Source organism: Bos grunniens, chromosome 24, assembly GCF_055505025.1.
Source record: "Bos grunniens cultivar Pamir isolate PY7600 chromosome 24, Bosgru_T2T1.0, whole genome shotgun sequence".
In the NCBI taxonomy this organism is placed as follows: Eukaryota; Metazoa; Chordata; class Mammalia; order Artiodactyla; family Bovidae; genus Bos; species Bos grunniens.
Genome location: NC_141188.1, coordinates 8929410 through 8946783, shown reverse-complemented (window position 1 = coordinate 8946783; position 17374 = coordinate 8929410). Strand labels below are relative to the sequence as shown.

The following is a 17374-nucleotide window of genomic DNA, read 5'->3' as shown; positions in this document are numbered from 1 at the left end:
CCCCAGCATCAGCTCAAAGAGACAGTGGGTTGCGGAGTCTCAAGCCCCTGGCCCTGAGAGCTTGACCTTTCACCTTGCTTCAGTTATTTATTTTCATTTCTCCGCTTTTAAACATCCAAAATCCAGCATTTTTATCTAATAAAATGCAAAAGTATCATTTTATACTCAGTCAGTACTGTCAGGATGCCTGTCCCCATAAGGTTTCTTTGAAGGTCCCTGACACCACCTCTAATCCTACGAGAAGCTTCTGAGCAAAGGTGCAGTGAACACACCTTCTCACCCCTTCATAGGAGAAATTTTTTTTTTTTTAAGAATCTAGAAGCTGAGATGGTGCAGAGGAGGGTCTCGGCGTGTGTGGGCTGAAGGGGTTCCAGTTAACCCAGGGGTAGTGGAGGGGGTGGCTCTTACTCATACTTGAAGCCACAGTCCCCACCCTGCACTCACACCCACACGCCAGCAGCACCCACTCGGCAGGCAGAGGAAGCGTGTTCCAGAGGCTGCGGTTGGCAGCCACCTGAGCGCTGGGGAGAGAAGGGCTGTGGTCACGAGCGACAGAAGAGTGTGAGCTGGAGGAGGGAAACCCGAGAGCTGTGTGTCTGCGCGGCACTAAGGCGATTTCGAGGGCTGCAGGCGAGTGAAGCGCACCTTCCTGCGGTCCCACCAAAGCCATCCCCCACCCCGGGAAAGGAGAGCAGCTGGTCAAGGAAGGAGTGGGCTTGTGAAGTCAACAAAAACGCCCGCGGGCAAGGAGCGCAGCCAGTGGCCTCCCCTGCTCTGGACGGCCTGGGTGCATTTTCCCACAAGCCTGCATGACCATTCTCTCCAGGGATGCAGAGGCCTGGCAGAGTGGGAGGGATTGAGTGATCCAAAAGGGCTCGCAGGCAACACCCCAGAGAGAGGTCTGTGCCCCGGCATGGATGAACAGAAAAAACTACTCTCATTAAAACCGAGGCAGAGGACGGGATGGCTCTTAACGGACATGAGTGTGAGCAAACTCCGGGAGATGATGAAGGACAGGGAGGCCTGGTGTGCTGCGGTCCATGGGGTCGCACAGTTGAACACGACTGAGCGACTGGAGAACAACAAAACTGAACTTCACCAGCCACTCAATTGTTGAGTTTAATTTTGTGTACAAATCCAGTATTGCCTTGTTTCAGAGTCGTTTTTTATGTCTCCCTTTTTGATTTTTTATTACAGAGCTCTACCCCGAAGACCGAGAGTTGAATCTCATGATGAATCTCAAGCATCTCCTCTAGGTTTAGCGACCAGAGAGCGAGTCAGTAGAAGCAAGCATGGCCCGCGTACTGGTGACTGTTCCACTTTCAGGCTCCCATTAATTTCACCCTTGAGAAGTTCAGTGACCGTGAACTCGCTCTCCACACGTCTTAAGATGCTCTTTATCGTCTGCCTCCTCTATCTGCTATTTTATTTCATTAAGGAGTGAGATTTCTCAGCCTTTAAAATATTTCTGCTTTCCTCAGCTGGCTATTTCTTATTGACACTATTTAATATCTTTTTCCCTTCCTTAAATGAAAAACTACTGAAATGTAACATTTTAGAGAACGCATTTTTCTTCTCATATATGTGTACAACACACAGTTGTATAGATGGGGAAACGCTCATGACTTACTTCTGAGCTTTTAAGAATGGACCTTAAGATCTTGAGTTTGGTATTTATTAATATCATTTATTATTATCTATTAGTAATCATTTGTTAATTCTTTCAATAGTAAATGTGAAAGAATTTTTCTACCTCACTTAAACAAACAAATAAAAAAATCCAACTTCAAAGCAAGAGCATGCATCTGATGGGCAAAACTGAAAGAATCTGGCAGGGATGAGACATGCTGGTGTGTCCTGGTGACACTTGTAATGGGAGAGTAAGAAAGACCCTTTCCAGTGGCCTCTTAGTCCCGTCTGGAATTACCACTGAAAGACAAAGAAGCCTTTTAGACTCAGTATCCTCCTCCATCTCTTGTCACTAATATATAAGGTAGTGTTAGTTTCTCTGTTTTCTTCCTTTCTTCTGAATTTGGGATAGATAACACACCAGCTGAATTGAGAGTATGAAAATATCTTGAGATAGATTGTAAAATATAATTTCCAAATACATCTGGATTCCTATGCCTCTTGAAGCATTAAGTCAGCAACACGCTGAAATAAACCAAGCCATGAACTGTAAACCAGAATAAACTGCATCTTCCCAACCCAGGGATCAAACCCAGGTCTCCTGCGTTGCAGGCAGATTCTTTACCATCTGAGCCACCAGAGAAGCACACGCCTAGGTGTTGTCTTGCAATGTGGGTTAAAGCAGAGCCAAAGTTGTGTACTTTTTAGATAATATTTGAAGTGATTCTCCTGAATGCTACTATCTCCTTATCCAAATATTCAAATTTACCTCCATCAGGGTGAACTTCAAATTCCCTGTTTCCAGGAAATTCATCCTGAATTTCCCGGTTGAAAGTAAATAGCACTTACTCTTGGCTTTAAATTATAATTTGCGATACACAACTTCTATCTCCCCTAATACTTTGTGTACGGTTTAGAGCTAAGATCGTGTCTCTCTAGTTTCCCAAGCACAGACATTATTTTAAATAGATCAGGCTCTCAATAAAGCCGTGATGAGTGAATTAGTGGATGAGTGATGTCATTCCCACAAATCAGCCCAGCCAGGTCTACCTGCCAGATCTGGGCCACTTTCCCATTTCCATCTTTAAATAAATTTAAATCCTGAGATACCACAACTTTAGAAAAACCAACTGACAAGACAAGAGCAAATATTGACATTGACGGGCGTAGCGATAAGACCCATCTAAGGCCAAGTGTCAGAGAAGGCAATGGCACCCCTCTCCAGCACTCTTGCCTGGAAAATCCCATGGATGGAGGAGTCTGGTAGGCCATAGTCCATGGGGTCGCTGAGTCGGACACGACTGAGTGACTTCACTTTCACTTTTCACTTTCATGCATTGGAGAAGGAAATGGCAACCCACTCCAGTGTTCTTGCCTGGAGAATCACAGGGACGGGGGAGCCTGGTGGGCTGCCATCTATGGGGTCGCACAGAGTCGGACACGACTAAAGCGACTTAGTAGTAGTAGTAGTAAGGCCAAGTATGGACGACATACAGGGAGTCTCATCCCACCCAGGAAAGAACAAAACCAGAAAGGAGACAGTAAGGAACACCCTCACTGTCCGAGTTGAGATGGGAGCAGGTGGGGCTGGAGTGCCGAAGAAGATAGGGTGAGAAGCCTGCGTGATACAGTGACACAGAGCACCTCTGCCATGAACACAGTAGCTCCCACACCAAGAGCCCCTGTCCTGCTTGAGTGTCCCCCACTTCCCTCCTCCCTGCCCCCAGTCCTCTCCAGTCTGTAACACGAATGCTCCCCACCAGCTTCAGTGTGACCATCCTGTGACGCGATGGTCTCAGCTTCCTCCCACCCACAAGAACTTGATTGGTTAACTGCCGTCTTCACATGTGCTGGGTGATCATCCAAATGTCTTCAGTCCTCAACTTTCTTTTGGTTCTCTGTTCCATAATCCCAACCCATTAACTGGTCAAAGGCTACTTTTCAACTCAATGTATTTGAAACCATTTGCAGTTACTTCCTCTCTTCCAAGACAAGCCATCTCCTAAGTTCCCATCTTTTTAAATGAAACCATCATTTTTCAGCCCTTGGATTATAAAAATTTGGACCGTTTTCCCTCTTCTGGACCTCTAGCCCAAATCAGAATGAAGATCTCACCGTTAATTTAGATAATTATCTGTGAACGCTCAAAATCGCAAGTGCATTCTTCACTGTTTTTTTGTTTTTTTTTTTTAGAAATTCAATAGATTTGAGAGGAATTTCATGAAACATTTTTAAGACAGATGGGAAACAAAGCTCCTGGATAAGAAAAACACCTGACTGGGAACTCTGAAGACCCTCATGTCTCTCCTTGACTCCATCTCTTTCCAGCCTGTGCTTTCCTCAGAGTTTCAGCACATGTGTGCATCTCTAAGTAACATATCGCTTAGCCCCGCATGTTTCTAAACTATAAAGGAAAGGAATCGTACCCTATGTGTTCTCCAGAAACCCTTGCTTTTTTCTTCTCACATGATGTTCCCCAAATTCATCCTGGTCGGGGAGCACCGTGATCAGTCATTCATTTGTAGGCTGTCACAGCAACCTGCTGCCTAAACCTTCTCAGGCATGTCTCCTACATGTGGGCAATCCCCAGAATACACAAGGGGGTGGAATGATTAGGTCTTAGGAATTGGATTCTTTAACTAAAGCAGTATCATTTTCCAAATAGATGTGATGGCTAAATTTAGGGTGTTAATTTGGAGAGTGGTTTTGGTTAAGTTGTTGTTCAGTTGCCAGGTTGTATCCAACTCTTTGTGACCCCACGGACTGCAGCATTCCAGGCCTCCCTTTCCTTCACCATCTCCCAGAGTTTGCCCAAGTTTGTGTCCATTGAATCAGTGATGCCATCCAACCATCTCATCCTCTGTTGCCCTCTTCTGCTTTTGCCCTCAATCTTTCCTAGCATCAGGTCTTTTCCAATGAGTCAGTTTTAGTGAAGATTAACATTTAAATTGGTGACTGCTGAGCAAGAAGATTGGTCTCCCTAATGTGTGTGGGCCTCATCCAATCACTTGAAGGTCTGAATACAAGAAAAAGACCGCCCCCTCCCCCCTTCAGCAGGCTGCTTCCCGATGGCATCTGCACCATCACTGGGTCCTCCTGGGTCTCCACCTGCTGGCCTGCCCTATCCAAAATCACATGACACATGGTATTGATTCTGTTTCTCTGAACAGCCCTGAGTATTACCATCACCATTAACACAATAGATCCACCAACTTGCACTCCTGTCACCAGTGGATAAGCATTCCAACTCATAAAATACTATTAATATTTGTTCACCTGCCCTTCAACTCTTCCCCTTCTATACGGCTGCAATGAGTTTAACATAGGTGGTGAGGGAAAAAACTGGTTTATTATGTGTCTCCCTCTGAAAACATTCAGAGACTTCCGATGGTCTACACTGCAGAGTCAAGTTCAAACTCCATCAGGCACAGCGACATTGGGCCGTCCAACATTTCCAGGCTCTTCTCTGACTTTCTGCTGCTTTGTGGGCTTTGGCTTCTTTTTTTAAACACAGAATCTACTGTATAAAACCTTAGCTGGGCCCACAGAGAACCTCTGCTGTGAGCACAGAGAGAGGGTCCCACCGTCACAGTTCCTTCTCTGACCTCGAGGCCGCCTCTCAGGCAGTGAGGGGCCCCGAATGAGGCTCAGGTGAGACCTGGAGCTCTGCCCTCCAGTCACACCATCCAGTCTCTGTCTGCCTGAATCAGACTTCCCCATGCCCTTCTCGTGGCCATCAGCACCCCCACTTTTTTCCCTCCATTTTCTCTCTTTCCCTCCCCCAGGCTATGCTAAAAAATTCCTTGTAAAAATGTATTATGTATTAAATAAGCTACAAGGATATATTGTACAACACAGGGAGTATTAGTTACTCAGTCGTGTTTGACTCTTTACGACCCCATGGACTGTAGCCTGCCAGGCTCCTCTGTCTATGGAATTTTCCAGGCAAGAATACTGGAGCGGGTAGACATTCCCTTCTCCAGAGGATATTCCTGACTCAGGGATCGAACTGGGTCTCCTGGACTGCATACAGATTCTTTATCATCTGAGCCACCAGGGGAATATTGCCAATATTTTTTAATGACCATAAATGAGGTGTAACTTTTAAAAAATGTGAATCACTACACTGTATGCCTGTGATTTATATCGTGTGTGTGTGTGTGCGTGTGTGTGTGTGTGTGTTAGTCCCTCAGTTGTGTTCCAACTCTTTGTGAACCCATTGACCCAGCAGGCTCCTCTGTCCATGGGATTGTCCAGGCAAGAATACTGGAGTGGGTTACCATTCCCATCTCCAGGGGATCTTCCCGACTCAGGGGTTGAACCCGGGTCTCCAGGCTTGCAGGCAGATTCTTTACTGTCTGAGCCACCATGGAAGCCCAGCTTATATCATACTGTACAGCAATCATATCATAATTTTTTAAAAGATCCTTCCAAGTCCTCCAGGTCCAGCAGGACCTGTTCCTCCTAAGCCTCCTTGTTCACACCCACTCTGCTGGCATCCAGCTCTCCTTCTCATTCTTTGAAAATACCACCTGGTCTCACCCTGGTGTTGCAACTCGGCAACCTTGAATTGGCTAATGACCCTTCGGTTTCCTCAGCTGTATTTGGACTTCCCAGGAGGCACAGTTGTAAACCTACCTCCCCATGCAGGAGATGCGAATTCAGTCTCTGGGTTGGGAAGATCCCCTGGAGGAGAAAATGACAACCCACTCCAATATTCTTGCCAGGAAAATCCCATGGACAGAGGAGCCTGGTGGGCTACAGTCCATGGGGTCACAAAGAGTCCAGTCCCACCGTCAGTCTCTTTGCAAGAGAGACTGTAGTCTCTTTTGTACAGTCTGTGGAATAGCCAAGAGTCGGACATGACTGAGCAACTGAGCACACACAGAACGGGAACACGTTACCTCCGACCCCACCTTGTTTCATGAGCATTAAACCAGAGGAAAAATATCTACCTCATGCACACCTGGCATGAGTCAGATTTAGCTAATCTGGTCAGAGTTAGCTGATGGAGAATTTGGGGTGCATGACACATTTGGGGGGACACTTCCATCAATGTAACTACATTCACCCTGACTAGTGAAGCCAGAGACACGTGGGTTACACAGTCATTTTCTCCACAACCCCACTTCCTCCACAAACTCTTCCATGAAAGGGCTGCCTTTGAATTGTCCCCTCTCGAGATGCCTCAGTATATCTTTCCATGAGGCACTGAAATAAATGTAGCCATTCTTGCCATTAAATGCTCTAAATCAGTTACTGATTAAGAAATGCCTGCTCTGAAGGGAACGCACATTTTCACATAATTTTGCACTAACAATATCATTTATCCAGAAGGAGATCTTCAACGTGCTCTTCCACTCTGTGCTGAAAACTCAAGGAGGAGAAGGACCGCAGGGACCAGCAATGACGGGTGTCCCCTCAGCCCCCACCTGCTCACGTGTCCCCTGAGCCGGCACTTCCTGTCCTCTACTTGCAACTCGATCCAGTGGACACAAAGCCTGAGAACTTGGACAGGTCACTAGACCTCACTTCCCTTCAGTGTCCTCACCCTCAAATCTAAGTTACATCTACATCCAAGTGGGAAGGAGGGGGAGTTAAACGAGAAGACCTCAGTAAGGTTGACTGAGCTCCTCGCACACTATCAACTTTCAGTAAAGGGAGAAATCTGTATATTTAGAGCACACATGGCTCAATTCTTTCATCTTTTTAAAGATCTTACAATCTGTTGTACACATGAAGATCTCTGGATTCTGAGTCCAATCTTTCACTGTTAAGTAGATAACTACCCCTCTGCGTTATACAAGCAGGTGATGTTTGTAGACCCTGACATGCACTAAAGCACACATGGGACTTCCCTGGTGGTGCCCTGGTTAAGAGTCCCCCTGCCAAGGTAGGGGACATAGGCTCGATCCCTGGTGAGGGAAGATTCCACGCGCCACGGAGCAACGACTGAAGACCGCAGGCCCAGTGCCAGCGCTCCACAACAAGAGAAGCCAGTGCGATGAGAGCCACACGCTGCGACTAGAGAGTACCCTGCTCGCTGCAACTAGAGAAGGCCCACGCATGGCAAGGAAGGCCCAGCACATCCCAAAGTAAACAGATAAATACATTCTGCAAAATAAAGCACGCGGGGAAGAGCTTAAGTATAGTTAAGATTAATTTTGAAATATAGCTACTATATTTTATAAATTCACTATCATTCTTAGCTTAAAAGAAAAAATGAAACCCTCCAGATCTCAAAAGTGAATGAAATACTCTCACCGGCTGGTTAATGCAATCTATCCTTTAAAAATATAAATGATCAAAAACAACAGCAAAATATGTTTAAGAATACCATCATCAGAATTCCGGCAACAAGGAGAGTTGGCCTTTTCTCTGACTGGTGACTGACTGACAATCTCACCACAGTTTCTGAAAAAGTCCCATATGGCAGAGATCTCCCTTTTCCTCAAAATAACAACAGGGAGAAATAAATCTGGATGAGGGAAAATATTGCCGAAGTCATTCGTACATGGTGCTACAAATCCTACCTTGGGGTGGCAACCATAATTTAGTTCTCAGTAATTTAGTGCTACCCTGTATCCTTAAACCTTCAGAAGAGGTCAAGCTACATGTTTTTGTTCCGAATAAAAATTGTATATATTTAGGGCCTATACCACAAAATGGTATGTAGAATAATTGCTATAGTCAAGTTAATTCACATATCTTCTCCCCACAGTTACATTTTGCTGCTGTTGTTGAGAAGAGCACCCAACATCTACTCTCTTAGCAAACCTCCAGTGTTCAAGATGATGACATTAACTATGGTCTTTACACTGAACATTGGGTCTCTAGACTGATTCCATCCATGTAACTTCAACTTTGTTCTCTGACCAACATGTATCTCCCCAACTTCCCACCTCCCCGCCCTAGTAACCAGCACTCTACCTGTTTTGTTTTTTTTTTTTTTTTAAAGAAAAGCCTTTCTCACTCACAGTGGTTAAGACAATTGAGCATAGACATGTCAGTTCTAGAGACAGAAAAATACAAACTTTTATACAAAGCGTTTTTTTTTTCATATAAAGAAGACAGTGCTAATAAATCTTATTGAATCAAGACCTTGAAAGAAGCAGAAAAGTCTGTACAGATCTCAAATACACCCATGAAAAATATATTACCTTGCTGCTGCTTCATAACACAGTATTTTCACGTTTTCATTTCACTGGAGTACAGCTGGTTTACGGTGTTGGGTCCGTTTCAGTTGCACCTGTTTTCAGTTGACTGTTCTTTGACAGAGATCAGAATACCTGACTTGGAACCCAAACTACAAAATCTCGCAGCCTGAGGCAGGGTGGGGAAGCATATCGGTTTCTGGCCCAGGTGGTTCAGGCCATGCATCCAAGAGCTCACCCCAAGACCCTTGTCATCCTCTGCCCCACCTGAGTGGCTCATCAGAGTGGACGAGACACTGAAGACGTGCAAACAGCTTTTAATAGCTTTCACCAGCAAATGAGAGCTTGAGTGATGAATGAGGTCTTTAATAAGTGAGTATTTAAGGAGAGATTTTGCTGATTGACACTCTGAAAGGCTCATTCATATGCACAGAATTATTCTTAAGCTTAGCTAAAGGGAAAACTAACACATGGAAGTTTGTCTCACCTCCTGACCATTAGATATTCCTATGTACTACTGTGAGTTGTTCTTTATAATACAGATTCCTTAAAAAGAGAGCACTGTATCAGGTGGTATATGGTGTGCTCTGCTGGAGGTCTGTTTGGGATATAACTTGAGAGACACCAGACAGGAAACACACAGTCCCGAACTTTTGCCTTACCCAGTCTATCTAAAAATGTCATCGTTAGTCATTTTGCATCAAAAGCACAGGTCTACCCTGGTGGTCCAGTGGTAAAGAATCCCCCTGCCAATGCAGGGGACACAGGTTTGAGCCCTGGTCTGGGAAGAACCTGCGTGCCATGGGACAACCAGGCCTGTGCATCACAATGACTGAGCCAGCGTGCCAGGGTCCAAGAGCCACAAGAGGAGCCACCGCAAGGAGGACCCAGCACCCCTCAATGAGAGAGGAGATCCTGCTCACCACAACTAGAGAAAGCCCACGCGACCATGAAGATCAGCACAGCCAAAAATAACAGAAGAAAAACTGTTTAAATTTTTTAAAAATAAAGTAAAAGCACAAGCAATAATAATACCTACCAATAATAATAATTCCCCGGCTATCGAGGACCGAGTTCTTTACATATCTGATCCCTAAACCATTCAACAAAGAGAATGGAGCTATTAACTCAATTTGCTGTTTTGGAACCTGAGATTCAGAGAGACTGAGCAGCTAATTCAAGGTTATAAAGGAAGTAAAGGCTTTAAAACCGAGTTTTTCCAAATATAATACCCCATCCATGTGGGTATTCCTCGCAGGACTCACTCACTCACTAAGCACTGAACCACAGTCACTGGCAGACATGGCAGGAAACACTTAAAGAGCTCATTTGATTCTTCCTGAAATGACAGCTTGCAACTTCTAAAGCATCCTCTCTAGTGAAACTTGGGTGAAGAGAAAACAGGAGCCAGGGCTTGAACCCTGCCCAGGACTCACTAATAAACCCAGATTTGCTGTCACAGAAAGGACTGAATGCGCAGAGCTGAAGCACTTGGAGTCTTGCAAAAGGAAATGGGACCACCACACAGCAGGTGACTGGCCCCAGAACCCAAACACTGTCCACAGCAGCTTCACTGAGGTTCAAGTTCTCATCAAGGCAAGGTAAAGCCTGTGCTTTCTCCCATGACATTTGAATTCACGAGATGATAGCACATTAAGAAAAATGGAATTGATTCACGGTATTATTTCTTTCAAACAACAATATAGAATCTAGAAATGCAACTGGGAAATGACACAAAAATAGGGTAAGGCATTTCACAGTTGCTACATGGTCTTCGTAGAACCAAATATTGGAGGTGGGTGAAAAGGTAAACGAAAATGTCACTTACCTGGTGGGACCACCTGTATCACCTTCTCCCAGGTTCCGTGTGGGAAAGTATGCAGGAGGCAGGAATAGAAGCCCACGTCCGCCTCAGAGGCATTGTGGAAGGACAGGGTCATGTCGTTAGAGGCCATGGTGTGATTTGAGAAGTAGACCCTATCAGTGTAGGCCTCTCTTATGATCCCATGGAATGCAGGGTTGAAAATGGCCATGGACTCTCTCTCCATCTTAATCTTGAACCACTCCATCTGGGTTACAGTGTCCGCTAATGGATACACACATTCTAGGGTCATATTCTTAGCAAGTTTAACAGTCGTGTCCCAAAAAATCTCTTCACATGGCGCTGAAAGACATGTCATCACGTGAGTTCAATTAGACTGAAACACCAGAGAGATATCAGAAACTTATTCTAGACCTAGGAAGATAGTCTTGTAAATACTTATAAATACATTGGAATCACGGTAAAGGCTGGCAGTTTCTATCTTAGCCTAAAAAGGTTTCCACTGCTGATTATGGGCATTCACAACTTGTAGTTTTTCTGAACAAGTGAGAAGTTATCTAGACCAACCCAGAGCGTCATAAATTCTGAACGTGTCACAGTATAAGACTTGAAAAAGGAGTAAATTCTTTAAATGAAGACATTATTGTTACCTGTGTACACATAAAGAATTGCCAAGAGGAGGGTGAGGTGATCCATCTCTGGAAGCCGTCGGGGAGGCCAGTTTCTAGAAGGACAATTTATAATGTCATCTGCAGAGCCCTGCCAGCAGGCACTGCTTCCTTCCTCTCAGATCCTATCAGCAGCGTCTTCTTTATCTGAAGTGTGAACACAGGAAAAAAGGTCTGAGGTTCAAAGTCAGGCTCACTCGCGCAAGGATGGGTAGATTCGAATTACTTCTCTCTTGGGGAAATGGCTTATTTTCAAGCTTTCGTTTTCTACAAAAAACTCGCTCATCAAACAAATGTGGTCTGAGCGCATGCTCGGTGCCTGGCTCTGCTCTAGGTGATGAGGATGGACCAATAAATTAAAAAAAAAAAAAAAATCCTTGCCATCATGCACCTTACCTTCCAGTGGGAAGAGACAGAAAATAAAATAAGGAAGTATGGGGTGTGGTGAGGCGGTGAGTGTACGAAGGAAAACAAAGCAGGGCAGGGGATGGGGAAGAGGTGGTGGTGTTCCCCATGGAAGGAGGGCCAGGGAGTCTGCACTGAGAACAAGAGAGGGGAGCAGAGTCTGCCAGGTGTGAGGAGGGGCCTGAACTCTACCAGCGTGGGTGGCCCACTGTCACAGCCAACCCGTCACCTCTGCCTCTTTGCTGACCTCAGGCATTTGCTTTGGGGGTAAATTAAGGGACTGCAGAAGGCCCTCCAGAGTGTGGCTCGGGTTATATACAAATACACCGTTGTTTTTTTTAACTTTTTATTTTGAAATAATTGTAAAGTCACAGGAATTTTCCAGAGAAGGCAATGGCAACCCACTCCAGTATTCTTGCCTGGAAACTCCCATGGACGGAGGAGCCTGGTTGGCTGCAGTCCATGGGGTCGCAAAGAGTCGGACACGACTGAACGACTTCACTTTCATGTTTCACTTTCATGCACTGGAGAAGGAAATGGCAACCCACTCCAGTGTTCTTGCCTGGAAAATCCCAGGGACGGGGGAGCCTGGTGGGCTGCCATCTATGGGGTCGCACAGAGTTGGACACGACTGAAGCGACTTAGCAGCAGCAGCAGCAGCACAGAAATTTTCAGAAAAAGTACAGAGAGGGTCTGTGTACCCTTCACCCAATTTCTCCTGATGCTTCCATCTTACATAATCCTAGGAGGTGCATCATTGCTCTCCTTCTCTTGTAAAACAATATTCAGTTTCCTGAGAACTTGCTGGGAGCATACTACAAGAGACAATGAAGAAGAATGCACCTGACCCCCTGATGAAACGGTCGAAATAAAAGGTGGGTTAAAAATGGAGAAAACAGGGAGCAGGAACCATTAAAGGCACCTTTGCCTGATGCTGACTATGAGCCTATGTGATTCCATCTAAAAAATTCGCCAGTATGTGTCTTCTCCTTCACATCAGTAACTACTGTGGGAACTTCAAGTGTGACATCAGAAATGTAATGATAGGGTTTCCCTGGTGGCTCAGGGGTAAAGAATTCATCTGCCAATGCAGGAGACACAGGTTCAATCCCTGGTCTGGGAAGATCCCACGTGCAGCATGGCAACTAGGCCCGTGCGCCACCACTACTGAGCCTGTGCTCTGGAGCCGGGAGCCCAACCACTGAAGCCCGAGCGCCCAGAGCCCGTGATCTGCAACCAGAGAAGCCACCACGGTGAGCAGCCCACACAGGGCACCAGCCCGCCACACCTAGAGGAAGTCCCGGCACAGCAGTGAAGACCCAGCACAGCCAAACATGATAAACAAAATTATTAAAAAAAAAAAAAAGGTAACGATCATCAGAACAAAACTCTAACGTGTCCGTAGAATACTGCACAGTGCTTCCTTATGTCTACAGAGCACTCTGTTTTCCAAAACCTTTCCTCTCTGTTTTGTGACCTAGTCCGATGAGGCAACTGTCATCTTTGTTTTGTAAGTAATTTGATAAAAATTTTACTGAGCCCTGTCTCAGGGACCCTGATTAGGTCCTGGAGACACAAGAATGGTCTCTGCCTTCCAGTCATGTATAGCACATCGTATCAGACAGACACAAGGAGCAATTTATGATAACAAAACTAAATCATTTCTATTCAAGTTGTATGATCGAGTTTTATGACATCCCAAAGAGGAACAAATTCATTCTATCAGATTTGGGGAAGATTTCATAGGAAAGCTGCACCTCTTCCTGGGCTTTTCCACCTGAATGAGACTTTCCAAGTAGAGAAATGGGAAGAGGAGGGAATGCCCTGGTAGTCCAGTGGTTAGCACTGGACGCTTTCACTGACGGGGCCTGGGTTCAATCCCTGGTCGGGGAACTAAGATTTCACAAGCACAGCCAAAGAAAAATGTGAATGATATCATTAAAAAAGACAGAGAGAAATGGAAAGAGGAGATAAAGGTGCATAACACGGGGCATTTTCAGGAATGATGTGACTACAGCCTAGAGGGGTGGGAAGGGACACAAATGAAGTTGCGTCTGGATCCAAAGGGTCTTAAATGACATCCAGAGAGGAGTTCAGACTTGGCAGCTATTTTACCACTGTTGCTCCAGCACCAAGCATGATTCCTGGGACATGTATTGATGGCATAAAGAATCCCAGCTCCAGGAGGAAATGTAAAAAATCACTGCAGCTGAAGCCATTGAGGGCAGATGGAGACAGAAAATGACAAGAGATTAGACTGTGCAGAGAGACAGGATGAGGCTGTTTGCCCTCAAAGACCTTCTGATACGATTCTAGGTGGAATCTGTTGGAGGCACGTAAGACACCAATCTTAAGTGTCTGCTTTAAATTCTTAGAAAGAGAGCCGAGCACTGCCCATCTTCCTCTCCCGACTCCTAACAAAAACCTGTTCTAGTTTGGGGATTGGTTTCTCCCACACCACAGGGATATCATGACTAATTGGAGCCATTCCACTGAGAACTATGACAGATTTGGGGGCTGGAGGTGGAGAAGGCAAGTGGGGCCTGAGTAGATCCAAGAAGAATCAAGGAAATGATCTACACTTCACATCAGAAAGACAGAAAGACCCTCAGTGAACCTCCTCGCCCAGGGAGTGAGGACTGGGGAATGCAGGAGGCTGACCGGGAAAGGGGTGTGCATGAACAAAAACTTGTAGTAACCCCTTCATTCCCAAGGCATCCGAGGCCAACTTACTAACAGGTGAAGAGAGTAGAGGGCACTTGTCTTCTGAAGCGTCTACACTCAAGGGGCCTAGAGGTCACAGACGTGAATTAAAGGTGCAGAAAGACATGGGGCTGGAGATAAGGTTCAGCTGCAACACCTTTGCTAAGGATGTGCCCTATTGATCAACATCCAGCTGAAGACAAACAGAAGCTGTGCAGGATCTATTTTTTGCTGTGCAGGCAGCCTTTTTTTTTTTTTTTTTGCATGATTTATGAAGGGATTTGGGCTGAGGATTTTTCCTAATAGAGCCATCTATGTAAAAAAGAGCCCATTCTCAAGGATGGCATTCATCAACACATTCCTTGACTTCTCTACCGTTGACCGCATCTCTGCAATCTGCAGAAGTGTGACTTCAACGCACAGGGCTGATGCCCCCCACATGTCCTGGGCTGGGTGCCCCTCCCTTGGCCATCCTCACAGACCCTCCCCACCTCCTCAGCTGCACTGCTCTGCTCTCTATGAGGCGTTCTGCTTTTCCAAGTGCCGGTGAGACTGGGAGGATCCTGCTCTCTCCTCGGTTCCCCAAGTCCGCCCTCCAGGGCTCCTGCCGAGACTCCTGGTGCGTCCGGGAGCCCATCCCTGCTCCCACCTCCTCCTCCCGGCCTGGACAACGACCCACATGCCCAGGAGCCGAGGGCTGTGGAACAGAAAGCCTGGGCTAAGCCCTGAGAACAATGCGGCAAGGCGGGCGGCTCAAGACCACTCGAGCTCTGTCCTCTCCCCAGTGTTCAGAGGGAGAGCTGACGGGGCCTGTGGCTGGGGCTCCTGGCTGCTCAGAGGCTCCTGCTCGCAGCCTATCAGGGGAGCAGCAGGGTCCAGGGGCTGCTCCTGCTTCACTGAGTCTCCTTAAAAGAACCTTTCCCACCAGGGCCTGGTGGCCAGTCACAGACCTCCCTCTGACAGGTTCTGCTGCCTCTGAGGGGCCATGGAAACTTGCTTCCATTCAAGGCAGAGACTTTGCTTTGGGATCCCCCAGAACAAGCCAGCCCACTGTCCCATCTCTGGAGACAGCTCAGCGGGAACTCAGACATGCCCGTTCGGCTGTTTCCTGCCATATGAGGAAATGTACCGAACAGCACGCGGCCTCCAGAGCCCAAAGTGTTGACTCTCCGGCCCTTCGCAGAAGTTCGCCATCCCTTGCCTAGGGTTATTTACACCTGGAGATCAAACCTTTATGACTAAGTTATCCTCACTCTGGCTTTCTTGATGGCAGGTAGGTTAAGCCAGAGGCCTTCCCTGGTAGCTCAGTTGATAGAGAATCTGCCTGCAAAGCAGGACACTGGGGTTTGATCCCTGAGTGGGGAAGATCCCCTGGACAAGGGAATGGCAACCCACCCCCACATTCTTGCCTGGAGGATGCCCCTGGACAGAGGAGCCTGGTGGGCTATAGTCCATAGGGTCGCAAAGAGCTGGACATGACTTAGTAACAAAACCACCATCACCAGGTTAAGCCAGGCAGCCCAACACTGGTAAAAAGGCCCAGTTTTCTTATTCTCAAGATCCAAACTATCGGACCTTCCCAGGAACAGACAGAAAAAGGACTTTGAGCGACACCCTTTTACTAAACTATGCCCATCATTAAACTTACATGCTTGTGGAAATGGTCGTCCTGGAGTCAGTCACAGCTCTTCCCCGCAGCAACTTGCCTGTTTTCCCCGCTGGTCATCCTTCTGGATCCACAGCCCCCCTCTCCCTGATCAGTATTAAGTTTGAAAGCGTGAGTTCGACCACATCCAACCTTCCTCTAGAAGGTTACCACCAACCTGGAGATGCAAGGGCTCGGCTCATTCTGAGTCCTCTTCCCGCTGTGCATCTCCGGTAAGGGCTTCCTGTTTATCGGGGCCTCCTGGCCTCACTCCCTCTCAGTCAAGGCCATCTCCCCACCCCGCTCATTCCCTGGGGGTGTGTCTTGGGGGCAGCTGGGGCTTGGTTTGTCCCAGAGCCTCCTGGTCCCACGCCCACTTCACACCAGGGCTCCCTCAGGTCAGAGCTGAAGTTAAATCACTGACATTGCAGCCGGGAGGATTCAAACCAATCAACAAGCAGCCCTGCTTCTCTCTGGGAGCATCTCTACTGTTTCAGCCACTCAGACTCATTCCCAAGTCAGATATACTTTGGTCCCTTCTCTTTCCCCCAGTAAGCGTCTACAGTTTGAAAGGATGCACTTTCACCGTCAGTGTTCTAACTCTGAACTGAAACTACACGCACAAAAAGAAAAAACCTGAAATTGGTTACTTTGCCTTTTCTTCCCCATTCGTTTTCCTGCCAATCAAAGCACTTCAGAGGCAGAAGTCTCTGAGGCCCAGGAAGCTTATCTCTGCCCAGATCTGAGCGCTGCCTCCCAGATACCCTTCTCGGTTTTGTTTTCTGCCTCTCCGACTCTCTGACACAGAAAGCACACAGGTTGGTGGTTTCCTAAGAACCTTCCCCACAAATCTATCAGTTTCTTTGTTTCAGACACACAACAGTTTCTAGGTTGTTCCAGAGGACAGCAGAGTTAATTTTATCCATGCTTTTGACTTAGTAAGGGATGGAGGCTAAATCAACACACAGGGTTTGTGGCTGAGGCTCAGTTCATGCAGTTTGTGGAAATACTGGCGAGAAAACGTGGCATCAAACAAAAGAGAAGGCATGACCTGGCCCCAGGGTTGAACAGTGGGTCGCAGCCTCAGGCTGGCCTCTTCTGCAGAGCACATGGATGCCTGAAAGCGTGCAAAAGACCTTGAAGTGCTGCCTTTTATTACACAAGTGTCTTTCGAGCACGTTGTTGTGGGACAAAGGAAGCTTCCCAAAGCACCTGCCTGACTCTTGTCCTCCCTTCAATGCCGCACCATCCTCAAAAAGAAGATCCAACTTCTCGCTGACTTACAAGGCCAGACACACTTGAACTTGGCTGTTTTTTTTCGAGGCGCATGTCTTGAAAATTTGCTCAC

The 17374-nt window shown here is 46.7% G+C and overlaps 1 protein-coding gene across 2 annotated transcripts in view; it reads right to left on the bottom strand.

Moving 5' to 3' along the window:
• CD226 (CD226 molecule) overlaps nt 1-16712 on the bottom strand; it is a 91189-nt gene extending 74477 nt beyond the window's left edge. Inside the window, exons 1-3 of one of the 2 annotated variants that reach the window (XM_086372197.1) lie at nt 16030-16712; nt 11256-11420; nt 10612-10947 (exon numbers count right to left, since the gene is read on the bottom strand). In XM_086372197.1, coding sequence (XP_086228323.1) covers nt 10612-10947; nt 11256-11301 — 382 coding nt within the window. In that variant the 5' untranslated portion in view covers nt 11302-11420; nt 16030-16712. The remainder of the gene's footprint in view (nt 1-10611; nt 10948-11255; nt 11421-16029) is intronic. The other variant, XM_086372196.1, reaches the window with a different exon arrangement.
• Between the last annotated feature and the right edge of the window lie 662 nt (nt 16713-17374).